Source organism: Paroedura picta, chromosome 5 (genome assembly GCF_049243985.1).
Source record: "Paroedura picta isolate Pp20150507F chromosome 5, Ppicta_v3.0, whole genome shotgun sequence".
Lineage (NCBI taxonomy): Eukaryota > Metazoa > Chordata > Lepidosauria > Squamata > Gekkonidae > Paroedura > Paroedura picta.
Window position 1 is genome coordinate 113,626,869 of NC_135373.1, and position 28,000 is coordinate 113,654,868.

Consider the following 28,000-nt stretch of genomic DNA (forward strand, 5'->3'; position numbering starts at 1 on the left):
GGGGGGGAGGGCGGGTTCATTGACAGGAAAGATGGTTCTAGAAGTTTCCTAATCAAATCACTGTGTATGTGGAAGAGTTCAGTGCGAGTGCACCAATAACAGCTCAAATAACAAGTTTCAGGTAAGCAACCTCTTTTCTTTTTCGGTATAATAGCATGTGTTCTTGCTCTGTAATTTTATTTCTGTAAATGGAGACCCATTTTTGATTGGTACAACAGAAGTAATGCTTTTGTAACTTTTCATAAGGTACCGGTGACTAGCAAGATGTCAGTAATGCAGGAAGAAAGACAAGGGGAACTTCAGGAGATCACAAACCAGAAGATTAGTATTCTCTTGCTGTCCAACGACTAAAATACCTGAATGTGGTCATCAGAAATATTGGATCAGTTTTATTCAGAGAAAGCAGAATAACAACAGATTTCTGGCACTTGACTGCAGGACTTAGTTATAACTGGGTGGAACTGGCAGAAAGGAATCAGGTTGATGACTCTGTTAGTAGCATATTTAGAAAAATTATGTGGTTGCCAGCTAGTTGACAAGGAGTCTCTGTCTGTTCTTAATTTCCCTTTTGCTTAATCCAGTCCTTGAATTTGAGACTCTCCTTGCTGCTCATCTATTCAGCTCCCCTGAGCTCTTAACCTTATTCTGGCAGTGATAAAATAGCTTGTTCTTTTTGTAAGCATGCATAGGAGTTGGATATGATCACAAAAAAGAGTAAAGTTATTTTCAAGTGGTAGATTGCTGTTCTGCCCGATTCCTCACATATTTTTTTCATAATTTATCAAGTGATTCAACAATAGGGATGTGGTGGATTTCTCAGCTAACCTTTCAACAGTGAAACTTACCCTGTTAGTTGAGTTGGTCAAGGTTGTGTCAAGCAATATGAAGAGCTGTTCAACATATTTGCAGCTACCTTTTAGTTGTAACCCTACTCACAGGCTCTTTTGGCGATCAGCTGTGAGCCTAGTCCTGATCCATGCACTTGCTTTGCAAAATATCTACACAGTGAAGTAGCCAAAGGAAGAGAAAAAAGAGCTTTTTCCCTTGATCTCTCCACTTCAAACTGTGTGCGACAGAAGCAGCGCATTTGATCAGTGTGTTGTCAAAGGGAGAAGAAAGAGCTTGTTTCTCGTAATTTCTTTACATCCCAAACCAACAATTGAGAGTGAGTAGAAGAGAAGGGAAATCAGTTGGGCCTCTGATATCCCCCACAAGCACAAAGTAAATTTAGCTGCATCTCTGCGTGACTAGAGGGAAGCAAATTTTCCAGAAGAACACAACTTCCACGTGATCCATTGAAACTTGGTTCCTGACTGCCCCCCCCCCCTCCCATATGTTGCTGGGTATGGAGAAATATTTCCCCAAACCAGATTTCCAACTGATCCCTCATCAGCTGAGAGTTGGCTTCTGTTGATTGTGAGTGGTTTGTTCCTGCAAACAACCCTTCAATGAATTGGCTGCTGGTGAACAGGAAGTGAATCCCTGATCAGCTGTATAATACTGTTCAGATGCTGTATAATTGTCACCTGCTGGTTGCTTCTCTTTTAACCAGAGGATCCTCCTCCTTTGTCCACTTCATAAACTTGAAATGCCCTCCTAAGCAGACTTATACCCTTCTAAGATTGCTGGAGTCTTAGGAGAACACTAAATGTTCTTTCCATAATCTTGCTGCTATTAATGCCACTAATTGGTTGGTTTTCTTGTTCTTCTCTTGCTGTGACTATGAAATAAGGTGTTTGGATTTTACTGATTCTTTTTTCATCTGGCAGTGTATACTCTGTGTTGGTCACCCTCTGTTTTGAGTTACGTGATTTGATTGGACTGATCAAAGTAGGCACTTGGGTGTAACAAGTTAGAGCATCCATCTGTTCTGGATTTTCTGTTGCTTGAGAAGACAGAAAAGCCAGGAATTAGTGAGTGGCTTAGTCTTTTCTCACCATTGGCAGCTGACAGAAATGCTGATGAGGTGATAATGAACTAAAAAGTATGCCTCTTTTGGCTGAGTGGGAAGGGAACCCAGACAGTGGGCAGGTCCTCTCTGAGCCTTGCCAAGATTTTCATCCAGCAAAAGTTAACGGGCGTGCTTTACTGGATACATGTCAGAAATGTAAGCTATCACCATTAGGTACTTGAGGGGAAATATTATATACTCTGTCTCACACACACAAACACTGTGTGCATATTGTGTGGGCCGCCATCAGCTGAAGTTACCAGACAGCCTAATCAGGCAGAGGCAGTGGGGTAAACGTGGCCAGTACATGTAACTGTTTATCAACGGCAGATGCAGAAGGTTGCCTTAAATACCAAAAAAAGAGGTTTTGCAGAGTATGCTTCTTAGATCTAATACCATCTGGATAGCTGGAAATATTTATTTAATCTTAACATAAATTTGTAATCTTAACATCCAGTTTTGCACATTTCCAAATTTTAGTAGGCTGCTCTTTAGTGAAAAATTACTTTTAAGGCATTTATTTAGGCCAACGGTATATTACTTTGTATTTGTTGCGTGAGGGGGGACTGATGTTACCAGTATGGGTCCCTCAGAGCTGTTCAGCTTTAATTCCTCTTGTACGATTTGTGCAGCCTCATGTCCCAGTTCTTTAGATTAGCGATCCCCAACCTGTGGGCTGCGGACCACATGTGGTCCTTCGACTAATTGGAGGTGGGCCCCGAAGGACACCTTCTCCACCCCCCCCCGGCCCTTTACAACACACTTCAGGTGTCATTGTCTCCCATCACTCCCAGATGGGACTATCTCATTGCAGAGAAACAAGCTCAGGATTCCCATTGATTTGTCATTGTCATAAGTTAAAATTTCCATGAAAATAAAATGTTCCTTATGTTCATTGTTGTGGCGTGTCTGTATCTTATTTTGAAGGGATGTTTAAACATTACCATAGCGATCAGAGAGCGCTAGGGCAGTGGTTGAGAGTAGAGGAGTAAACTACCCCCCCCACTGGGCCTCAGTAAAAGGCGTTGAGTGGTCCCCGGCGTTGAGTGGTCCCTGGTGATAAAAAGCTTGGGGACCACTGCTTTAGATGTCATTTTCTTTTAAGAGGCCCTCTTGTGTCCTGTATAGCAGGGGCAGTGAACCTGTGGTCCTCCAGAAGTTCATGGACTACAATTTCCATGAGCCCCTGCCACCAAACGCTGGCAGGGGCTCATGGAAATTGTAGTCCATGAACATCTGGAGGACTACAGGTTGACTACCCCTGCTGTATAGGCTACTTTCCCCCTGAGATAGGCTAATCATGACTTGTCAGTGACGGGCAAGGCTTGCCTGAGCAGGGATTTGAACCAGCTAGTAATTGCATCTCATATCATGCAGTATAATCTCTTAAAACCATACACTGGGAGGACATTTGTCTTTATATCTTGCTGATAAGCTTTCCAGGGGAATGCAGTTGGCTACTGTTAAAAGCAAAATGGTGGACTCCATGAACTTTTGGCTCAATTTAACTAGTCTGCTGTATTCTTATAAGTCCTTTCGTCAGTACTATTTCACAGTTTCCACTTAGCAGCCCCATGAGTGATACTATATGGCATAGTGTCTTGAACCTTGGTATTTTTTGTTCCAGCAATATACATCGGCCATCAAGTAACAACTTGTTCTTCTACCAGGCATCAACTAACAACTGTCCTTCATTGTGATCCGGGACACTCTAGCTTTATTTTCCCCATAAACAATATCTTCAGAGATACGTGACATACTAAGAATTCACAGCCTATTTCATCTGGGTAGTTACAGGGACCACTTTCATTGTACCATGATTTGCCTGGCTCCCTGCCCAAAGGATATTGTGGAGAGATTGCTGAACATTATGCACGTTGGCTTCCCCGATGGCAAAGGGGTGGGATACAAAAGCAGCAATTTGTAAAAGGGAACATAGAGCTGTCATCCAAAGAAGGCTGCTTTGATCTCCTAATGAAGTCTTGGGCCCAACATGGACGTAGACCAACATACTTATTCCTCTGCCTTTCAGGGCAAGGTATACAGCAAGTCGCTGAGACTTGACGTGGGAAAGTAAGAAAAACTACATATTTAAGAAGAATTAAGGAAAAACAGATGACTCTTAATTAAAAGTATTTGTCAGCACTCCAAGAGTTTATTTTGAAGAATGTTGCCAAGCTTTCAGAGCCCCTTCATATTTCCCTTCCCTGACATATTTCAAGGAAACCAAAGTGTGCTGTTTTTAAACTTGATTATAGGTTGGAGATTGCCAAGTAATTATCTGCCCAGAAATCGCTTTTCTTTCTTTTCTTTTTTTTTTTAAATAACTATGCGTGAGAGGAAAGTTTGGTTAGAGTTGCAGGCATAATTAACCATTTCAGTCTGGCCAGGTTTCTATGCAAGAAACGTTGGATTTCATCTTCAGCAGACTGTCCATAGATGGTATCGCGTTGCGTGACAGGGCTTGCTTCATTTTTATATAAAAGCATGTATATTTTTATGCGTTCAGACTGTGTCCTCTAAGAGTTTATTAAAGCTGATGCTGTTATGACAGGTTGCTTAGTATTGCACTTCGCTGTGAGTTGGCCCAGATCTCCAGTTGCATGTATGTGAAATTTTATTTATTCAGTCATTTATTTGGATTTGTAACATGCCCCTTAGCTTCAGTGGGCAGCAAGCTAAAATGTTCAAGTGACAGATGAACTGCTACAGAAAAGGGTTGTCACCAAAATAAAATCTTATGCATGGCTCCAACCATTAAAATTTGTTTACATTTTAAAACCTGTACCAGTCTCCTATAGAAAAAAAGTATAGCAACCAAGAATACATGTATCTTTACTGAAGTATAGAAGTCATTTGCTAAGTGGCCATTTGTGTTAGAACATATGAGACTATTTCAGACACTCGTTTGCCTACATCTTTTCCAATGAGCTGACCCTTCATGGTTTATATTACATTCAGGGAAGAAGAAGCAATCTGACACCTACAGCAATTAAACTGTGAGCATGGCAGTATCTCACACCAACGTTGGAAAAATCTGCTGTTTTGCTCCTTCGTTTTTTAAGTGTCGTAAAAAGACGCCTGTGCTCAAAAATTTGAACAATTTATTATTTATTAAATTTATTTATGTGTTAAAACAGTTATACCCTAAATTGAAAATTCTGCTGAGTCACTGAGAAACTTCATCAGGAACAGCACCACTGGCTTGGTTCCTTGTACGCTAAATGTCTTTTATGCCACATGAATACGTTCAGTGTCTCATTCAAGAAACCTGGTTGACAAAGGAAACAGAAGATGAAGTATTGTGCATGTAATGCTACAAAAATCAGATTATTAAATACAATACAAGCTGGAACATAGTTACATTCTTGTAATAATACCAAAAGCAAAGAAATGCATTATTCTTCATAGGTCATATATGATCAATGGTATTTATTTCTGCTACACTTAAATCCTTTTTAGTTCATAAATATTTATTTAAAATATTTATACTCCCACTTTTCCCAAATTATTCTAGTTGAAAATAACTTGTGCCAAAGTGAAGGCATGTATAAGGGACCAAATAGTTACAAACTCTTTCTTTTCCCCTTTATTTAGTAAAAGAGAGAGAAATTGCAACATATGAAGAATCCAGCTAGTATATATCTCATTTCCAGTAGAAATGGAAACAAAACTATCTATATTGCTTGCAAGCATTTTCCCCTCAACACATTCTTGTGTTTTTACACCAACCCCCCTCTTCAAATTAGTGGGAATTATAATGGATTAAGTTTGCACACTAAAAGATAAAAGTCATTAATTAGAACAATGTTTACTTTTTGTTTATTGTTGTCACGTCTACATTATTCTCATCATTGTTATAATCCTTCTCCCCAACAAAAAAATAAAGAAATTGATGAACTATTTAGGTGAGATATTTTGCTTTTAAATCAAAGTTCATAGAGGGTTTTTTTTCTTTTTGTTTTTTGGCATCAGGGAAGTAATCCAAACATGTGAAGCTGTCAGCAGTAAATGAACTTGGCCCATCCCCCTTCATTTCCCTAACATTACATTATGTTGGATGTGAAAGTTGTCATTAGGCTTGCACGATTCGGCCGCTTTGGCGGCCGTTCCCTCCGGGCGCAGCCAGCACCCCGCTGCGGGGGGGCGGTGCCGGCAGCGAGCACATCCACGCAGGCGCGGAATTCCGGCTCAAGGTTGACTCAGCCTTCCATCCTTCCAAGGTCGGTGAAATGAGTACCCAGCTTGCTGGGGGTAAATGGTAATGCCTGGGGAAGGCACTGGCAAACCACCCCGTATTGAGTCTGCCATGAAAACGCTAGAGGGCGTCACCCCAAGGGTCAGGCATGACTCGGTGCTTGCACAGGGGATACCTTTACCTTTTTTAATTCAGGTCTACAAGGGCTAGCATTTATGTTTTATTGCAAGTTCCCAGATTGGGTCCAGAACCCTATAAAAGCAACAACATTAACAATAAACCCCCCAAAGCCATCTTGATCTTTTAGGTTACAAATGAAGGAGCCTAACGTGTGAAACTTTATCCCGAAAAGTAACAATGAAGTTTTTTGAAGAGTATTAAATGTTTACATTCCAATTATCATATTATGAGCCAAGCAAAAGTCATAGTGGTACTGAGGTTGGGGAGAGTGTGGACAGCTTTCTGTTTGCTTTGTCATTTAAAGATTCTGCCATAATCTCAAAAATTTCCATGATTTCCTTCTCTATATTTCTAGGAATTCAGGTATTGACTATATTCCCAGATTTTTTTTTAACTTTCCAGTATAATTCTAGGAATACATTTATTTTATTCTGCAACCACCAGTATTTATGTATCTAAAAATATCCCTTTCCTCTCAAAATGTATACATTTTTAAGCTGTAAAACCATTTTATTTCTGTCATTTGTACAATAGCAGCAGCTATCTTGTAACAGTAGTTAATCTTCATGGTTTCTGTGCAGTCCCATCAGTGACCATGGACACCAGTGACAGAGATGACATTTTCTCACTCTTTCTAACTGTCGGAGCATTCCCTTTCTCCTCCAACATGTACTAGCATTTTCTTGCCCAAATGCGCATGTGACAGAGTTTTGGAAATAAGACACTTTCTCACTAGCTTGAGAGCTTAACTTTGTCCTGTCAGACAACCATGAATGTAGTCTGTTCTGCTTGGGAGAGTCCCACAACATTATGGTTTGCCCCATATACTGCCTGTTCACTCCCAAGGCCCAACAAGAGAAGGCCTCCCATCTCAAAGCCTTATTATGGGAGAAAACCCTTGGGGCACTGGATGAAGAGCAAGCCTATTCATAAGGTCAGAGAGCCAAAAAAACAGAACCCGTACTCGTTGGGGTCAATACCTCCAGGATCCATCTCGGAACTAGCAACATCATTAGCCCCAAAACTCACATTGATTCCTAAAAGCTCACCAGAACTTCCAGCAAGCAAAAGGCAAAAGAGCAAGTCTAAGCATTGGCTCAAAGAGGTGCCTTCTAGGGAAGCTGGGCTCCCTGACCCCCATGGCAGAGATTTCGCAGATTGGACAAGGAACCATACTAAGCCACATTCCACAGTCTCAGCTTTTCTCAAACACTACACGATAAACATGCAAACATATGAAACTGTCTTATACTGAATCAGATCCTTGGTCTGTTAGAATCATTATTGTCTCATCAGACTGGTAGCGACGCTACAGGAATTCAGGTAGAGGTCTTTCATATAACCTACTGCCAGATCTTTTAACTGGAGATGCCACGGACTGAATCTAGGACCTGCATGTTAAGAAGGTGCTCTACCACTTGGCCATAGCCCCTCCCCTCAAAACGTGGTTGCACTTACCTGTAACTGTTGGTGGTCACTTTTTCCCCCTCCGTGGGCTTCCTCACTGTGGTTGATTTCTTCCACACAGTGGTGAAGGGAGGGCTGAGGAGGAAAGCTCTCCCAGCCTCTGTCACATGCTGGTTTGTGTGAGCAAATGCTGGTGTGTGTCCAAGGATGGGGAGCACTTTGATATTAAAAAGGCCTAGGAACGTTGAGAAACTTCATCTCCACAGCTGGCCTGCTGCACGGGTGCAATCCTGTAGGTGCGTCTTCACAGAACACTACTCAGTGAACAAATGTTGCAGGTAAATCTTGTTTTTCCAATTATTACATGAATAATGCTGAGTATCAGTAAATCTTTATAAAATGTATGTCATCGAACTGATCAGAGCATCACATAAGAAAGCCTGCTCTTTATTAAATCTGGTGGTTTAATTAGATCAGGTTTTGATTGGTATGTTGGACAACATATTTCAAAATACATTTAAACATTAAAGCAATTGTGATACATTTGTTTAGCAATGTTAATATTTGCCTACATTCTGTGTCTATAGTAACATTTTAAATGAGTTGTAGTGAGTTAGCAAAAACATATCTGTTAATATTCCATATATATCTGTAGTATTTCTGTAATACGTGTTTTAATTTTGTTTGTGAGTCCAGCAGAGAGGGAGGGACTCACAGGGGACCTGAGCTAAATACAGCCACCTGTTACGATTTCTTTATTGGTCTGAGGCAGCAACTAGAAACAGGAAATAAGGCTCAGTATAGGGCAGAGCAGGAGGTTACTGCTTAAAGGAATAGTAGTTCATCATTCCCTAGATGTGGGGGAACAGGGAAGGGGCTTACATCAGATACAGTTAGAATTAATGTTTACATGCTTGTTCAGTCTCTCCCCCCCCCCCCCAGCAAACAGGGGCTACATTTTTACTTGAGCCATGCTTCAATGTTGGCAAGCTCAGCTCTTTGCAGTGCACCCACAAAACAAAGTGAAATTTAGCCTGCTTCCTTGTGCTGTATGAAAAATGGGAGCCTTGGCAGAACTAAATATGTTTAAAGTTACTAGTTCTCATTTGCACTGTCCAGAACTAAGTAGACCAGGTGTTTGGTTGAGGCCAGGTTTCAGGGACAACTAGGGCCCCTTCTCTGGCCAACGTATTCCACTCTGTGATCCTGTACCTGTGATGGTTGACTGTAGTTGGGGATGGATTTCGACTGTGCTGCCGTTTTATTGGTTTTAATGGTACTGGGGATTTATGATTAATTTTAATGCGGTTTTAAGTTGTTTTTGTGTGACCCGCCATGAGTCTTCAGAGAGTGGCGGGATATAAATCTGGTTGGTTGGTTGGTTGATTGATTGATTGATTGATTGATTGATTGATAAGGGGAGGTCCAAAAGGTGCACAGGAAAAAGGCTAGGATTCCGAAGCCAGATTACTCTGGTAACTAGATTGGATCCTTCAACTAGCAGTTGTTTATCCCTAGTTTACAGTACCAATCCAAGCCTTCCTCTTTCAAATCTTCTACGCCGAGTCGCCAGAGAGAGGGCGGGCAATAAATACAATATTATTGTGTATGGTTGCCAACCTCCAGGTATTACAGTTGAGCTCCAGGCGACCGAGATCAGCTCCTCTGATCTCTATGGCAACATAGCCCTCTCCAAATTCCACCCTCCATGGGCTCCACCCCAGAACCTTCAGGTATTTCCCAACCCAGTCCTGTCAACCCTACTTCCATGTGTGGATACAAGCCTGAGACTGCCTTAAAGAGGACATGGGAAATATGAGCGCCTTCTGTTTCAACTCAAAAATTTAAAGACAGAAGCAAAAATTGTGAATTATATTCTAGAGAGTGGAGTTTCGATATACAATGCAAACTGAATATTGTTTGTTGGATGTTAGCTGTGGCTTATAATAGCCAGGATGACAAATTTTAAGTTGCTGTGGCATACCAAGGGCAGAGCAGTGGGGACAGTCCATCCTGGATAGAAGCAAGGTGCTTTGGATGTTCAGCTGTCGGGAGCCAGAGATGGCTCCAGCTACTTCACTTCAGGAGAGCACTGGTGCCCCAAAGCCCATCTCTCCCCTGGCTCCCCCCCCCCCCAATTTTTGCTAGCCTTGCTTTCCTTGCTCCTTTTGTTGCAGCCAGCCAAACACCATATGCACAGCAGCCAGCGCCACCTGGTAGGACTATATCGGTGGACAATTGAATGCTGTTCAATGCTGCCCAGGGGGTACAGGCAGGCCAAGGCAATCACAGGTGCTGTCTGCCTTCCTCCCTCTGTGGGCCTCTGGCCTGCTGTTGCCTTACTGCTGACTTGGAGAGGAGTGCACCAGACTGCAGAAAGGGTGATGTATAGTGTGGCTTGGCTCCAGAGCCCCAAAGCAGGTGAGTGCCTGGCTGGCAGAGAATCAAAAGGTAATTGCTGATGTGTGTTGGAGAGAGACACCTGAGAGCCAGGGGCAGTGCTGCCAGTGAAGCAGGAACCTGGCAAGCCACAAGCATGTCAGGGAGAGAGGAGGAAGGAGAACATTTGTGGTGTCCTCCAGCCACCTCCCCCCTTCATACTGTATGTAGCCAAAGGGGCCTCACCTATAGCTCTGTGCATGCTTCCAAAAGGCAGGGGGAGGGGGGGAGGAGCCCTATTCCAGGCCACACTTAATGGGTTCTTAGCTCCTTTGCCTCCTGGGCTGGATGGGGAGAGATGTTAACTGCAGGAACTTTCCCTTACCATTGAACAAAAACGTGGTGGGAAAGTCTTCCTCACCCTGCATCAAGGAATGACCTCATTCTGAGAGCTAGTTGTGTGTTTAAGGAGCAGCAAGATCAGTAACTCCACTGGGTACCTTTTGTTGATCTGCTCATGGTTCCTGAAGCGCTTTACATTTCCCATGTCAGGAACCCAGGCATAATTTGTAACAATTTCTGTTGCTTGCTTCGTTCTCCTAGGAAGGGCAAGAATTCTCTCTAAACTGTAGCGTTAGAGTCTCTCTGGGGTGCTTTAACTAAATAAAAGCTCAGTGTCTACAGGCCATCAGTCTTATTCTGTCCCTCATTCACCACTCCCACCATCCGCCCACCTTCAAACTAATCAACCTAGCACCGGCAGCTTTGAAATGTTTACTGAGAAAACAGTTCTGTTTTGACAGACAGCAATTACAGCACCTGGGCTTAGGGAAGACTTTAGAGCTCTTTTGGGGATCCTTTATGAATAGTCACCATGAGGCCAGTTCGGATTTGTGCAAACAGGCTTTGAGGCAGCAGTTGCCTTGGAACCTCATTCTGCTAAACTCTGTGCATGTATACTCCCCTGGTTTAGATACCCTCCTCTCGACCTAAGCAATGTCGTTCTTGCAATATAAAGCAAGCAATTGGGGCCATTTCATGTTTGCTGTATAGAGGGGAAGCAACTCCTAGCTTACCCTGCATTAATGAACCTCCTCTATTTAAATTCCAGTTTATTTTGATGTTTGTGGTTTGTTGGGCTGAAATTTGTGTGAGGTCTGAAATGAGTTGCTTTGTCAGATAGTCTTCGAACACTTGCCTGATGTATTCAATACCTGCTTACTATATTTTCCCTTTAACAAAGACAGATAAAAGGGCAATTTATCAGTCCCTTACCTGAATGAAACATCCATTGCTTCATGCCTATGAATACCAGCTACCAAGATAGACTTTCTCAACCAGGGTTTCATGAAACCCTGTTTTGTTTTTATTGTTCTGGAAGGGTTTGCCAAAAATGTTAAAAATGTTAAACTTTTATCTGGTGATATGACCCTATACGGTCATGTTGACCCCCCTCCCAAAATGGCCAGTGATTGGATTGGAGAGGCCCCAGGTGATAATGTGCATAGTTATGCATCCCAACCATATTCTGCAAGATTGCACAACTTGGGTTTCTCAAAGCCTGAATAATGTTTCAGGCGTTTCTCAAGAGTAAAAAAGAAATTGGAAAAGACTGTACTAGGGACAAGGAAAAAGCTGTATTAGGGACAAGGAAAAGAGAAGTGATGTGGCTTTCATGCCCTCCTCAAAGTGCTTTAGAGGCTTCTAGCTGTCCACCGTTAAAAGCTGCATACAGGCCTGGACTAACTTTGACCTAAGGCATCAGGGCTTTTCATATGAGGAAGGTTGTCAGCCAGACAATTATCGGCCCTGTTTAGGTTGTCTCAAAAATCTGGTTCTTGCCATAAAACCCCCCTTAACCTTTCTGCCTTTATTGCTTTTCTTCAAGTGCTGCCAAATACAGGAAGCTTGGACTTGAAAAAAAAAATCTTCCCGCTGGATTTTCCTGTTCATTTATAGAATATTTGCCATAAAGCATGTACATTTTTGGGCAACTTAAATAAGCTTATCGTTACTGCCCCATGAACTTTATTCTTACTTTCAAGAATTCCCTGCTCTATTTTTAAGTGGGTTGTCTCAAAGATTTTTCCATAGTGTTACGTCTAGGACATAAAATGTGAATGGCCAACTTCTGTATGAAAAGGTGTCTGTTCTTGTCAAGCTCTTACTGTTTTTCTTCCCTTGGCATGACCTGTGAACTGAGCATGCCCGGGCCTCTCTTCTATCTTCAGCAGGGAGAAGGGCTTTCAGCGATCCTTGAATACTTTTTGTAATGCAACGCAAAGGCATTCTCTCTGAGGAGATCTGGATCCATATGCATTCTATTAGCTTAAATACCTTGGGTGGAGTTTTGAACGTTCTTTTGCAGAATAGATAAAGATTTTGTAGAATGCCATTGAGCTTTGATAGGTAGGGGTGAGAATTTAGATCAGCTAGCCTTTAACTATAGCATTATTATCTCCTATAATCATGATCTAGTTTGCAAGAAGTCGTCCTATGGGTGGGGGCAACAAATGTGGCAGAGTTCAAGGCCTCCATCTGAGTTGCCTCTTACCACTGAGTATCAGGTTTAGTAATCACTAAGGTACCTATTTTCCATGAAACTGTTTAATGATCTTTTAAAGCCATCCATGTTAGTGGACATCATTACATCTACTGGCAATTAATTTAATTACTCATTTAATGGAAAAAGTGCTTCCTTTTGTCTGTCCTATTGGCTGTCAACTTAGTTGGATACCCCCAAGTTCTACTATTTATATTAATAATCACATTTTTATCCTGCTTTCTTAGAGCCCCAGAGTAGGTTACAAAATATGCAATATCACTTAAATTTATGTGATTTTAAATTTAGATTTAAATATCACTTAAATTTAAGCAAAACACAATATACAAAGAAAAATATACAAAGCATCTTGGACAGGCGTATATTAGGTTAGTTCATAAAGACCAACATTTTTGGCTGCAAGTCATGGGTTAGGAACCAAGAGCCATTAAGGTTGTGACGTTAGCCATGCCCAGTCTTTATATACATTGAGGAGGAGAGAGAGTAAGATTCTTCCTGGTCCTTACAAGCTGGAAGCCATCTTTCTATCATCCACCCTCTACCATAGTATTACAAGGGAGAGAGGAAAGGTTCTCTGTGCACTATAACCCCCAGATCTTTCCTCTTTATCTATTTATCTATTTATTTATTATATTTATATTTAAATGTAAAGGTATCCCCTGTGCAAGCACCGAGTCATGTCTGACCCTTGGGGTGACGCCCTCTAGCGTTTTCATGGCAGACTCAATACAGGGTGGTTTGCCAGTGCCTTCCCCAGTCATTACCGTTTACCCCCCAGCAAGCTGGGTACTCATTTTACCGACCTCGGAAGGATGGAAGGCCGAGTCAACCTTGAGCCGGCTGCTGGGATTGAACTCCCAACCTCATGAGCAAAGCTTTCAGACTGCATGTCTGCTGCCTTACCACTCTGTGCCACAAGAGGCTATTTATAGAAATATTTATATTTAAATATATGAATATTTATATTTAGTTACAGCCAATTCAGACCCATCAGCATACATTTAAAATTAGGATGTATTGCTCCAGTATGCATCACCTTGCACTTATGTATAGTTTTTGTCATTCACTCTGTTTGAAGACCACCTCCTGAGCCTTTGTTTTGGCCTTCAGCATTCTAAATCATCTTAGTATTATCTGCAGACTTGGCTATCACAGTGCTCTTTTCAGTTTGCAAAAAAAATAGTACCTGTCCCAATACCAATCCATGTGGAACTCTACTGCAAACTACCCTCATTGCAAGAACTAATCATAGAATCATAGAGTTGGAAGGGGCCATACAGGCCATCTAGTCCAACCCCCTGCTCAACGCAGGATCAGCCCAAAGCATCCTAAAGCATCCAAGAAAAGTGTGTATCCAACATTTGCTTGAAGACTGCCAGTGAGGGGGAGCTCACCACCTCCTCAGGCAGCCTATTCCACTGTTGAACTACTCTGACTGTAAAAGTTTTTCCCCTGATATCTAGCCTATATCGTTGTACTTGTAGTTTAAAACCATCCTTTCCTCTGCAGCCAACAGAAACAGCCTCCTGCCCTCCTCCAGTGACAACCTTTCAAATACTTAAAGAGGGCTATCATGTCCCCTACTCTCTAATTCCAGTTTAACCAGCTTTTATTCCATAAGAAGACATTTCCACTTATTGCATGCCGCTAAAATTACTTACAAATCATTGGTAAAGCACCTTGACAAAATCTTTTTGGAAGTCTTAAGCATCAGTGTACAGCCCTTCCAGCGAGGCAGCTCAGGGCAATTTAGAACATTAAACAACATGATAGTGCTAACTGGAAATTAATAGCATTTAAAAGAAGTGTTAAACTAGCAAATGTACACTTACCTGGAACTGTGTGTCAGTATCTATGTTTTGCTTGGTCTGTGGATTCCAAATAATCCCTGGTCTGCTCAATTTTGGCTGCAATCTATCGTTTATGAGGAAAAGGACATCCCTCAGGTACAAAAGAATTGTGCAGTTGTCCCAGGGCTGGGTTACTGTTAAAATATTTTCCTGTATATATGGATTATGAGAGCCAGTTTGGTGTAGTGGTTAGGAGTGCGGACTTCTAATCTGACATGCCAGGTTCGATTCTGCACTCCCCCACATGCAGCCAGCTGGGTGACCTTGGGCTCGCCACGGCACTGATAAAACTGTTCTGACTGAGCAGTGATATCAGGGCTCTCTCAGCCTCACCCACCTCATGGGGTGCCTATTGTGGGGAGAGGAAAGGGAAGGTGAATGTAAGCCGCTTTGAGCCTTCTTTGGGTCGGGAAAAGTGGCATATAAGAACTAACTCTTCTTCTTCTTCTTCTTCTTCTTCTTCCTCTTTGAGATTTAATTTTTAAATATCAAATTCATTTCAGCTATGTTAGCAGTCCATGAAACAACAGAACAAAATTCGAGCCCAGTGGCACCTTTAAGACCAACAAAATTTTATTCACGGTATACACTGTCGTGTGCACATGCAAAGTTCCTGACGGCTACCCACTTGAATCAGTCTATGAAGCAGACTCTCTTATCTCTTTGTGCCAGTTAGTAACTCACCAATTAGTTGGTAGCCCCAGCCTTGCCTCAAAGTGGAGCTCCAGAACACACCCTCCAATTGTCCTTATTTTGCTGTGAAAACAGATAAGGGGAAAATGCATCTACCAACCAGGGGAAAGGAAGGAGGAAGTATAGAATATGCTGGCAAATTTAGCATCTGGAGACATCAGTAATTTTCCTTGTGTAACTTGTACTTAGTTTAAAATTTAACAGTTCTGGTGTAAGCACAGGCTAGCAGTAAGAAGAACTGGTGGGGCTGTGACCTATTGTTTCTCAGAGTTGCAAGGCTGTCCAGGTGTCCTGATTTAAAAGCTGCTCCTTGAGACAGGAAATTGTATCTTGTTCTGAGGTTTACTGTAATAAAGTACATAGTCCCAAGGGATGGCGCTGCTGGATCCATGAATCACTTTATGGGCAGGCTGCTCTGACCTCAGCCCAGTGATTTATTTGTGTCATTCTTTAGCAGGAATGGGAGAAATGTAACCAGAACATGGTCTTGCCCCTTAGACGAGGCTTTAATTAGGAGGCAGACACATCCCCAAAGCCAGATCCAAGATGCCTTTGCAGTGGGCTTTGGAATTTGCAGAGAGGGGAATCCCTCACATTTCCTGCTTGTAGCTGTGGGATTAGTCAGGCTCGGAATTGCTTGTTTGGAAAACCAAAGGTGACTGTTACATTTAGAGAGTTCCAAGTGCAGAACTTCCCAGTTGCACTTCTACAACTAGATGACATCTTGAATTGTCCGATACGGCGACTACATTTCAATTGTGCGTTACAAAAGTTGCATTGTAAATGTATTTAAATTATTTTTTAATGTACTGAACTTCTTCAATAGGACAGGCATTGGTAATCTATTTAAACTCAAATCGTTTAAAGAAAAAAGCTATGGTAGAATCATATTTATTTTAAGCTCTGTGTTTGATTCAGTTATGTACCTCTTCCAGTGTGTAAATCAAGCTCGTGTTCAATTACAGTCATGACAGCAATATTGGTGACTTGCATTTGTAAAATAGTCATCATCCGCCACAGACAGAGGTTTCGTATCACTGTCAACCACCACAAGCACACTGCTTGAGAGTGGATGTGGTTCGTGCATTCAGTTGCAAGTCTAGAACTGCTAATATGTCAAGGGATGTTTAAGTGTATGTGAAACAGCCTTAGGTTTTAGACCAATTGACAATAACAAGTGGAGACCTGCAAGAAACTAGCAGGGCAGCTATCTCATCTGCCCCTCCTTTGCTTCCTTCCCTATCCCACTACCTCTCTCACACTCTTCCTCCCTTTGGCCACCACTTTCCTTATGTTCTCTCTCTCTTTCTCTGTTTCCTCCATGCATGTCATTTCCTCTCTTTCTGCCCCATCATTCTTTTTCTTTCTACCATTTCATCACTCTTTTTCTTTCTACCCATCACTCTTCTCTCTCTTTCTGTCCCTACAGCATCACTCTCTTTTTTTGGTCCACATCACTCTCCTCTTGCCTGCTTCCTCCCTCAAGCACTGCAGCAGCAGTGGTGGTGGAACTTCCAGCTCCCTCCTGCTTCCTCCCCCCTCCACAGCACCACTGGCAGTTGCAGTGCTCTGGGAATCACCACACATCTCCCAGTTACAGAGATCAGTTCCCCTTTGGGTTGAAAGTATGTGACTGATCTAAAAATCATCCAGTGAGCTTCCACAAGAAAAAGAGAATCTCAAAGAGAATCTTCTACTCTGAAGCTAGATTTCTATCCTATTCTAGATTTCTAATTTGTTCCCATACAACATGTTGTTTGTTCAAAGTATTTACATGTAGTTTCTGTACTGTAAGGTTGAGTTAACTGGTCAGTATTGCCTTGTGTGCAGGTATTTAGGTGAGTCATAGAGAATATATTTTGTACTGCTGCCTGCCCAGTACAGGTGGTTTAAAAAAAAAGTTTATCAAGCACATGATATGCTGCATGCCTCTTAAGGACTCCGTTCACATTGTGCAAGCTGAATGTAGATCACTGGAATAAGTTGTATAAGTGATTTGTCTTATTGGGTTGTCCTAGAACAGGGGTAGTCAAACTGCGGCCCTCCAGATGTCCATGGACTACCATTCCCAGAAGCCCCTGCCAGCGAATGCTGGCAGGGGTTTCTGGGAATGGTAGTCCATGGACATCTGGAGGGCCGCAGTTTGACTACCCCTGTCCTAGAAGAAGGAATCCTGTCTGTCTTTTTCTTCTTCTGAATTTGTCATGATCCTGTATAGAGCTGGAGATGACATTTTTCTCAAGGTACAAATTCACATTGGATTATGTGTGCAAAGTGCTGTCAAGTCACAGCTGTTTTATGACAACCTACGCAAAGAGCTTTCAAGCCAGGTGAGAAGCAGAGTTGGTTTGTCATTGCCTTCCTCTGCAGAGTCTTCCTTGGTGGACCATACTTAGCTTTGGAGAGCTTCTGAGATTGGGCAATGGCATGATGTCTTCCCTCCTCCTTATTGCATTATATACTGGTCAATGCAGGCGATGCCTGACATGGATAGGCCAGGCTAGTCTGAACTTGTCAGATCTCAGAAGCTAAGAAGGGCCAACCCAGGCTAATATTTGACTGAGATACCACCAAGGAATACCAGAGTGGTGGCATGGAGGCAAACATTGGCCTCAGAAACATTGGCCTTGAAAATCCTATGGATTCACCATAAGTCGTCATAGACCGAATGACAAAAAAACAGCAACAATACAGGCTAAATAAAAATAGGCAAACTAGAAAGAAAATAGAAGGTAGCGCAGTGCTATTTTAACAAGAGAACTACATTAGCATTGTGAAAATCTCCAGGCTCTGTTCTGTAAAATATGAGCAATCATCAGACATTTAAAATATCTTAGGAAAACAACTGTGAGATGTTTGCTCAATTTTATATATATCATTAACAATGTTTCTGGAGAGTTGCTGAGAGGAGATCTTGGTCATATAACTATATCGTTCTCTAGTATGGAAAAATGTTTTGTTAACAATTTGTGGTCTATAGAGAAGGCATGCAGTTTGAAGCCTCTTCAGGATAACGCTTTTAGGTTTGGACTTGCAGTTCAGGGGTAAACCACCCTCAGCCACCTTGAGGGGAAGAAGGGTAGAGGTCATAATGGGGGCTGGGTCCACAGCCACTAGAGCCCCATCACCCTTGGGTACAAGGTAGTTAGTTCCATAGGGCCCTGATTTCATTAGTCAAAGTGTCCCACTAGGCCAGGGCCAGGGTCTTTTCAGCCCTGCCTTTGATTGAAACCAATTTAATTTCTTTGGGGCCAGGGATCCTGACCAGATTTTGCTTGCTCAATCTTAGAATTCTTTAGGGGACATAGTGAGAGAGGCAGTCCTGCATATATCATGGTCCCAGATCATAGGGCTTTGAAGGTCAAAATGAGAACCTTGAACTTGATTCAGTCCTCAGTCTGGTTCCAGTGCAGCTGGGAGAGCACAGGTTGTGTATGTGCTTTCCACTGGGTCCTCTCCAAGGATCCACACTGCCACATTCTGGACCAGTTGAAGTTTCCAGAGCAACATCATGGGCAGCCGTGAGTAGAGCGAGTTAAGTAATCCAACCTGTAGGTGACCATTGCATGGATCATAGTGGCTAAGTTGAGCACTGATAGATAGGGTACTTATTGTCATGTCTGCTGAAGGTGGTAAAATGCTTGTTAAGATACATTTATGACCTGGTCTCTGATGATAAAGAGGCATCCAGGATCACACTCAGACTCTTGTTCATTGGACCCTGTCAAAGTCCTGTCAAGGGTTTGTTGGACCCTGTCAAGGACCTCCATGTTAGCTGGATTTAACTTCAGCTGTTTGAGCCAATCCACCACAGCTTCCAGACCAAGGAAGCTGGGTGTTTGCATAGAGGATGGTAACTAATGCATTAAAATACACATAGTGAAATCACATCTTTAAAACCAGTAAGATCAACAAAAACTTATGTTTGTACATATATCAAAGGATCTATATCTTATGCAAATTGTCATTTGGAATTTGAGATTATTCAAAGGTAGAATCTCCTAGCTGTCAAGTAATTTAATATAAATAAATTTAAAATGAAAATGTTATTGGTTGGAGGAAATATTTGAGAAACATGGCAAAAACTTTATTCTGTTTTATTTGTCTTCAGTTAATTTTTGCTGTTTTTAACTTTTTTCAGAGGAGTAGGCATTATACTTGCATGCATATAGTAAATCATTTGTTTCATGAGATTGGTTAGTAATATTTCCAAAATATATGTCATGGTGTAAAAGTCATCAGAGTGCTCAAGTTATATTGCTGTTGCATGAATAAAGTAAGCTGATTCATTGTAAAATGCTAAATTTGTTTCAGATCTTCTGTGTACAGTAGTGATTGAAGGGCAATGTCTGTTGGAGAGCTGAGAGTCAAAGAGACTCACTTCACTTTATTTTTTTTTAATGGTGAATGTATTACAAGACCATTTTTTTTTAAATTTCAGCAGTATCTGATACAGCTTCAGATGCAAATTCTAATTGTATGAATTTGGCAAGGGACACTTAAATGTTAGATTTCACAAGTGGAAGTAAACCATTCTTACTTTCTTTTTCAGACAAGAAGCCCTTCTAGCTGCCATTAGTGAAAAAGATGCCAACATTGCTTTGCTGGAGCTCTCTTCCTCCAAGAAAAAAACCCAAGATGAAGTGGCTGCCCTAAAACGAGAAAAAGACCGCTTGGTGCAACAGTTAAAGCAACAGGTACAGAGGAATTACACTGCAGTCCTAAGCATAGTCATACTATTCCATTCCCATTGACTTCAGTGAATGTAGAAAGGTATAACTCTGCTTACTGTTAAGCATGCAGCCTCTCGACTTATGAACTGGTTTGTATGTTATCACTAGCAAAAAAAGCCTGTTGTGGAAAAAATACAATGGGCTCTAGCCCCGACCTGGGCAGACGCCACCAGGGCTGCAGGGGGGCTGCTGGGGCAAGAGGCGAGCATTGGCAGAGGGCCTCTCTGGCTCCCCCCTGACCCAGGTGGGCACCGCTGAGACATGGTGAGGCTGCAGCGCAGCTGCTTGGGCTGGGGGCAAGCATTGGCAGGGCCTCCCTGGCTCTCCCCCCGACCCACGCAGATACCGCCAAGGCCTGCAGAGGCTGCAGTGAGGCTGTCCAGGGTGGGCGGGGGAATGCATGGGGGCTTCTCTCCCCCTCCAGCTGGGCAGGTGTCACCAAGGCCTGTAGAGGCTATGGTGAGGCTGGCCCAGGTGGGAGGAGACATGCACAGGTCCTTCTCCCACCCCCAACTCAGGCAGGTACCACCAAGGACTGTGGGGCTGTACAGGGTGGGAGGAGGTGTGCACGGAATATTTGGAAGCACTGCTGCTTATTTCACATAGAAGATGTAACAATTTTCTTGAAAAGACTGTATGTTAAGATGAGCCATTTGTATAATCCCTATACTAGCAAGTGACTGAGCTTACCTCTGGAAAAATCTATTTTTCACTATCTTTAGTTGGTATGTTTTTTTCTTAAGGAAAATGCTAACTGTTCATCATAAACACATGGTCTTGCAGAAATAAAATGTTAATTCACTCAAAGAAGGAATAAGCTTTTTAATAAGCTTTTTTCTTTCTACAAGTCATTGATATATCCAGGAAAGAGCCTGCCTCCTTACCAGTGTTTAGCATATCTTACCCTTGTGAGCCAGATGGTCTTTTCCTGCTTTCTCTGGGTAATGTAAACAGTGGAGAACTGTTGGAAGGAAACTTTCTGTTTAGAGAACTATAGAAAGCACTTGAACCATTCTAGATGAATTTCAGCTAAGCTGTTGTTGTGCCGGTCCCCCGTCCCCCCCCCATAAGTCATTTGTATGCCAGATTGTTAATAACAGCTGCCATCTTTGGGCAGCCATTTTGGGCCTCTGGCCACCACCGCCACTGCAGTTTTCTTCACTTTAACTGCCATTAAGACTAAATTATTCTGTTGCCAAAGGCAGCAAATTGGAGCCAAAGACCCTTTCTAACAAAGATTTCTTCGAAGTGTTGGTCCTGTGGTAGCGGTGGTTTTTCACTTAGCGTTTAATACTGAAATAAAATGTTTAAAGTTTGCTCAATTAAGTTCTTTTTCCTATAGTTAAAAAAACCAACATTAAAGCTAGTCAGAAATCTAACTTTACAGTTTTTATAATATTCAGCTTTACTGGAAAGATCATAAATACTGTCACTTTGCACCTATGGCCGTGCACCAACAAAAGCCTTTCGGATCCAGCGTTTAATGTAAAATGCATATTCTCATTTCATCACACCAATCAAGTGTGATTTGGTACTTGATGTCCTTTCTCAATATTATAAGGAAGGGAAAGATTTGTAGTGTTTTGTGAATCTGTGATTCTGCAAGTCCCAGTTGGATGCAGAAATAGAAACAAAAGTCTTTTCAGTAGTTTTTCTGTCATGAACTTCTTGGGTTTTCATCCTTGGAGACTCTGGGACTTGTAACTGCTGCAAAAGTCTCCCTGTATAAAGAGCTCTGAGTCCTTTTCAGGTGATTAGCCTGTCCAGCATGGCAAAGGAGCAAATACTTTTGCAGTCTCTTCAAAACAAAAAACAGCTAGTGAAGCCAGAATTATTGTTATAAGGACAGGGGGAGGACAAAAGGGGAAACTGATGCACACAGAGACCGATGTAGAGCAGAACAGGCGATCTGCCAAGAGTGAACCTCAAATTCCTAGAGAGGGCTGGTTGAGGGCAACTGAGCCAGCTTGGTGTTATCAGCATGGATGAGCAATGGGGCAGACCCAGAGGGTGGGCTGGAGAAGCCCAACCAGAACTGGGAAAGCTGTTGAGTCTTTGGTAATCAGGAAAGCAGTGGGGGAGAGCCTCTTCCACCCTTCAGTGGCCTGGTGAGCAGCAAAGGTGTGGCGGGGGTCAGCAAATCCACACTTCTTGCTAAAGAAAGAAGTCACTGCCAAATGGGAAGTCATGGTTGTTGGAGCCAAGCTCTTCTCCCTCAAAGAGGTGAGGTACTGGAAGACGCAACGGCTAGCAGAAATGTCATCAGCTGCACTGTCAAAGAGATTTGGGTCTATGGCTCAGTATCAAAGCATCAGCTTGAAGAAGATTCCAGGGTCAGTCCCTGCAACCTCCAATTAAACAGATCGGGTAGACATTTATTTATTTAATAGATTAATAGATTTATTTATAGATTTATTTATAGATTTGTATACCGCCGCTCCCCAGCAGGTCTCGCGGCGGTTTACATAATAAATTTATTGTTACATAACAATAAAATACAAAAATACAATACAATAAAAATACAATGACTGCGGGAGGTAGGAGGTATTCTGCCATCTTCGTATTTTTGGGGTTTAATGCTGTTTTAGGGTTGGGTTTTAATGTAATCTACCTTAAATCTTAGGAGGAAGGCAGGCTATAAATTAAATAAATAATAATAATACTTGCACCGGTGTGGAATTTTGTAGTTGTTTGCTTTTTAAGATATCTCATAATGAATGGAAGTGACTAATATCTTCCAATAAATCTTATAAGCAAAAGCACAAATTCATTGTTCAGAGCCGATCTACCTTTAGCTAATTAGTCCTGGAGGCTGGCTATCATCGCCTTGCCCTGCTTGTGAACTGCTGAGCACCTTGGGGAAAGCAAAATGCTAGGTTAGATGGATCATTGCCCTGATCCCCTATGCTGTGACTTTTTCCTGATAAGCTTTGATTTATGAATCCCTTTACTCTACTAACCAACATTAACTCTCTGTAAAGTGCATTTGGTTTTGATTATGAAAGGTATGCTTCCATTTGTTACTTCAAATGTCATGTACTTAAGATCCAGTAATCAGAACACTGGCGCAAATGTAACCTTGCATCAAGGTTAGAATGGAGGGAAAGTTGCGTGTAAGCCTGCAGGATTCACTCAATCCGGTCCTATTGCTTAAAGTACAACATATTAGCAGTTATCATTGAGAGGAACAAAGCCGTCGAGAAGTTGATTAACCTCGTTTTTTAGGGGGTTGCATGTTGAAATTAAATACTTCACTGAATAAGCTACATTGATCAAGCCAGGAAGGAATACACATTTAGTGGGAATCTGTGATGATTTGCTTCATCCAGGTTCTCTGTTTTAATTCCTTGCACAGTATCATTTTCCCACCCACTCAAGTAGCAAATTGGTGACTGTTAAAGAGAAGGAAAGCGTTTTGCCAAAGACATTCTGTTTCTTTAATTTCAGGGTGTGTGTGCTTAAGCTTGGATGAGGAGAAGCTTTTCAGAAAGAGGATATGGTATTAGTGTTGTTTTAATTTAAAGTTCCTAGGCTAGTTGCTACAGGAATGAGCTACTACAGAGATGAATTTGTAACAAAGCACTTAGCGTTGACCGGCCATTCCTGTAAGCTGAGCTGCCTGTTCCAGATTGGTTGTCAGTGTTCATGCTGTATTTCCCGTATTGTTGCGAGGATGAGGTGCAAGTGTCACCATATATTGTGGCCCCATTTTCACTGCTCCCAAGATACTTAGCCGTCTCAGTTGGTTGATGGTAAAATAGTGGTTGAGAGGCCTCTTTGTCGAGGGGGTGGGAGGGTGGGAGGCAAGTCTGCTTCAGCAAAACAGTACTGAAGGCTGTCTAACAAAGTCCAGATGTGCTAGCGAGTGAAAGTCAGTATGATTCTAAGTCATAGTTCTGCTACACATGCGGAAAGGCACCCGTTCTGGAATTAGTGTAAATCCAAACAAGTTGGCTTCTTTGAATGCCATTTATCCACCAGATAGGCCATGCAACATACTCCTCAAGCTCCATTATTATCAGTGTTTACAATCCTGTTCTGCAGCTTAGGGTTGTCTGTAGAAGCCATGGCAGAGTGGACTGTCTTGTGATGTCTTTTTGCTTTAGATGTCCAAGTTTCCCCATCATAAGCATTTTTGGTGTATTTTAGCTCTGCCTGTATGCTTGTGGACATTCAAAGAATGCTTAACATGGGACAACTGCTCAAGATAGTCAATAAGTTGAGCATATAAGGCAGGGGTAGTCAAACTGCAGCCCTCCAGATGTCCATGGACTACAATTCCCATGAGCCCCTGCCAGAGAATGGTAGCAGGGTATCATAGGGATTGTAGTCCATGGATATCTGGTGGGCCGCAGTTTGACTACCCCTGATATAAGGCTTGCAAAACAGAGTATCTTTTGGATTGGGGTTGAATGATCACAACTTGAGAATATCCGGTTGTCTTTTCTTCTTGGGGGGCATATTGCTAAAATGTCAAGGGACACAGGTTTCCATGCTTTAATCATCAATGATAAGTGTAGGTTCAACCCATAATGACAGCTGTGAATAGTGTTGACTGAAAATAACCTAATAGCATTGAGAGGTGATAGTTCAGCCACTCAAAACAAGCTAACTGACAAGGATTTTGTTTCTAGTTATTTGTTTTATTTACATTATTTATAGTCTCTTAATAAGACTAAAGGTGAATTATACAGTATAAATAAGTATGATCAACAGGATGGGACTTCCAGTAAACTATGCAGTAGGGTCTGGATTGCAGAAATCTGAAACCAAGCCAAAAATATCAGCAGAGATTAAACAAAGCATAAGCATTAACACAATTCATTAAAGAACGCAGAAAGTAAATAGGAAGATAGATAGAGGCCATGGCTCAGTGGAAGAGCATCTGCTTGACATGCTGAGGGTCCCAGGTTCTATCTCCAACTTCCCCAGTAAGCATCAGGTTGACGTTTATGTGAAAGAGCTCTTCCTGATACTCTGGAGAGCCTCTGCCAGCCTGAGTAGACGGAAGAAGAAGAAGAAGAGTTGGTTCTTATATGCCGCTTTTCCCTACCCGAAGGAGGCTCAAAGCGGCTTACAGTCGCCTTCCCATTCCTCTCCCCACAACAGACACCCTGTGGGGTGGGTGAGGCTGAGAGAGCCCTGATATCACTGCCTGGTCAGAGCAGTTTTATCAGTGCGGTGGTGAGCCCAAGGTCTCACCCAGCTGGCTGCATGTGGGGGAGTGCAGAATCGAACCTGGCATGCCAGATTAGAAGTCCGCACTCCTAACCACTACACCAAACTGGCTCTCAATGATGTCAATAGACCAATGATCATACAACAGACAGTACAAACTATACAGAAGAAGAAGAGTAGGTTCTATGCCGCTTTTCTCAACCAGGATTCTCAAAGTGGCCTACAGTGGTCTTCCCTTTCCCCACAACAGACACCCTGTGAGGCTGAGAGAGCCCTGATATTCCTGCTCAGTCAGAACAGCTTTGTCAGTGCTGTGACGAGCCCAAGATCACCCAACTGGCTGCATGTGGGGGAGCGCGGAATCAAACCTGGCTCGCCAGATTAGAGGGCCACACTCCTAACCACTACATCAAACTGGTGTGATATATTCTACAGCTACCAAACCTTTTACCAAATTAATTGTTCAGCTAAAGCGCAAGGCAACTTACAAATTTATACATAATAATTTTACATAAAATCATTACCATACTTTCATTCTTAATACACCCCAGCCTCCTCACATGAAAAGGTTTTCATTTGGTCTGGTCTAAATGACCACAAATAAATAATAATGAAATTAGGTTTTCATTTGCATAACCTGAACATATATATAAAATGGGAAGGGTGTGGTGGGAGGAGTTAGAACGTATCACCTAACTTCCAATCAGTTAAGCTATCCCACCCCTGGCCACATCCCCTCCAACATCTTCCATGTGGAAGAAGTGCCAGCCCAGAGTAAGCTAGGACAGAGGAAGCTGGGAGGGAGGATGGAGGGCCTGGGACTCCCGCCATATGAGTAGCCCCAGCCACGGCCTTGCCAGGTCTTGGCAGGACTACCAGGGGGAGTGAGGCTGGGAATCTCCTCTCCAGGCCTCGGTGGGCCTGCTCAGAGTAGGGGGGAGGGAAGGCTAGCGCCCATTTTATTTTTAAGTGCAATGGGCTTTTTTGCTTGTTCTTAGATAATTCCACAACTGAGTGCCCTGCTCCACGTGATCCCAGATCTGGTAATGGTAAGTAATGTGGAGCATTAGAGTGTTCAGATTATGCATATTATCTCAATTATTTTATTCCAATCCTAAACATTACAAATGAGCTAAGACTGCAAAGGTAGCAGTTTTTCATAAGGCTACCAAGTAAGAGCTCATTGTAGAGATGAGATTTGAACTACAAGTCTCCTTCTCCACAACAGTAGACACATTCTACTGATGTAACAGAATTGATTTTTGCTATATATTCCCTGTCATGTAAGAAGATCATAGTTGGACAAAGAGTGCTTGCACTCAGAAGCTCATGCCCTGAATAAATCTTTGTTGGTCTTAAAGGTGCTACTGGATTCTGATTTTATTGTCCACAGCTAAGTCTGTATCTCAGTGTAATTACCAATAGAAGATTTAGGAAAAAGCAAAGCTAAATATGACATGAATATTCAACCCAATCGTTTAGTTTTATATGTTGCCTTATATGGTTATAGCTTCCAAAAGCTCTCCTTTGGCACATGTTTAAGGGTTTTCTTCTATAATTAAGTGAATCTTATTCACCAAGAGTTGAAACTGTGATTGCTTCTACCCATCGCTCATTCTTGTGGCTGAGGAATTAAGGTCATAATCAGCGGATAGTTCTCACTGGCAGACCTCCAGCAAATGAAACATGCAGGGTCGGTTTGATATTATGCGTGTATCTTTATCATATTCCACTTGGCAGAACTAATTTGGCAAATTAATTCCATAATAAATATCTGTGGTTGTTTGCAAGTTGTGAGCTGATTTAAGGAAGTACAGAGAGTAGGAGAGATATGGGATTAGAAAGAAATGGGATAGGCAGGGAAAACTCTGATTCCTAAACAATTAATAGCAGCTACATTTATTCCTTCTCTTTCCCCACAATCCTCTTATTAATAAAGGGAGGACTTCCACTTGCTTTCCCTGTGTTTTCCACATCAGCTGCTTCCTTTTGCTACCATTAGCTCTGTGTGTGTACTATTTAAGGTGAAAGTTGTTAAAAGATGAGGTAAGTCGGTCTAGGTTACGAGCGCAATGAATACTGTGACTGTCTTCTGACAGGTTGGTATGAAAGTGTTTCTTCTCGTAATTTGTTTTAATGGCTACTCTTATGTTTTAAATGTTATGACTTGGATGTCATACGTCATTTTAGAACTTTTTTTGGAAGTATTTGATAACATATGGAGATATGGTCTACAGCTTCAGAAATAAAGAGGATGAAGGCTCAAGGCAGGCCTTCACTTAGTGGCAAGACTTCATTATAAAATTGCTTCTTCCCATCAGTTTGCCTGGTACCATCATCTATTGAGCTTTAGGCAACAGTTGAAAATATTTTCCCCTGGGTCTTTTGTTGACTGTAATTTGGCATTGTTTGTGTGTTTCTTCGCCTTTTCTTCTCTCTGAGTGGTCCAGCTATTTTATATTCTCACCTTATTCTGCTTATTGCTGTATTAGCATCTCTTCTGTGCTCCTCCTTGGAATTATTTTCAATTTATATATATATATATTGGTATTTTGCTTATAGTTTTATAGTGTTATGGATGCATGCTAACACCTTGTCAAGTATCAAGTACATATAATTTCAGTAAATATAAAATTTCAGTCAGTGGATCTTGTGTGTGTGACCTTTGCACAACTTCAAGTGAATCTGAGAATCTAAGATGGTCCCTGTCTTATTAGAAGGTCTGAGTAATAATAATAATTTGTACCCCTCCCTTCCCCAGTTGGCTCAGGGTAGCTGACAGTAATTTAGAAACAGTAATCATAGAATCATAGAATCATAGAGTTGGAAGGGGCCATACAGGCCATCTAGTCCAACCCCCTGCTCTAC

The 28,000-nt window shown here is 42.0% G+C and overlaps 1 protein-coding gene across 22 annotated transcripts in view; it reads left to right on the forward strand.

The window, feature by feature from the left end:
- Positions 1 to 28,000, forward strand: part of ERC1 (ELKS/RAB6-interacting/CAST family member 1) — a 216,196-nt gene that overhangs the window by 133,256 nt on the left and 54,940 nt on the right. For all 22 annotated transcript variants that reach the window (XR_013231416.1, XM_077340007.1, XM_077340011.1 and 19 more), the window contains one exon: positions 19,774 to 19,918. Coding sequence is in view for 21 of the 22 variants with exons in the window: in XM_077340007.1 (XP_077196122.1) it covers positions 19,774 to 19,918 (145 nt within the window). In the remaining variant the exon portion in view is untranslated. The remainder of the gene's footprint in view (positions 1 to 19,773; positions 19,919 to 28,000) is intronic.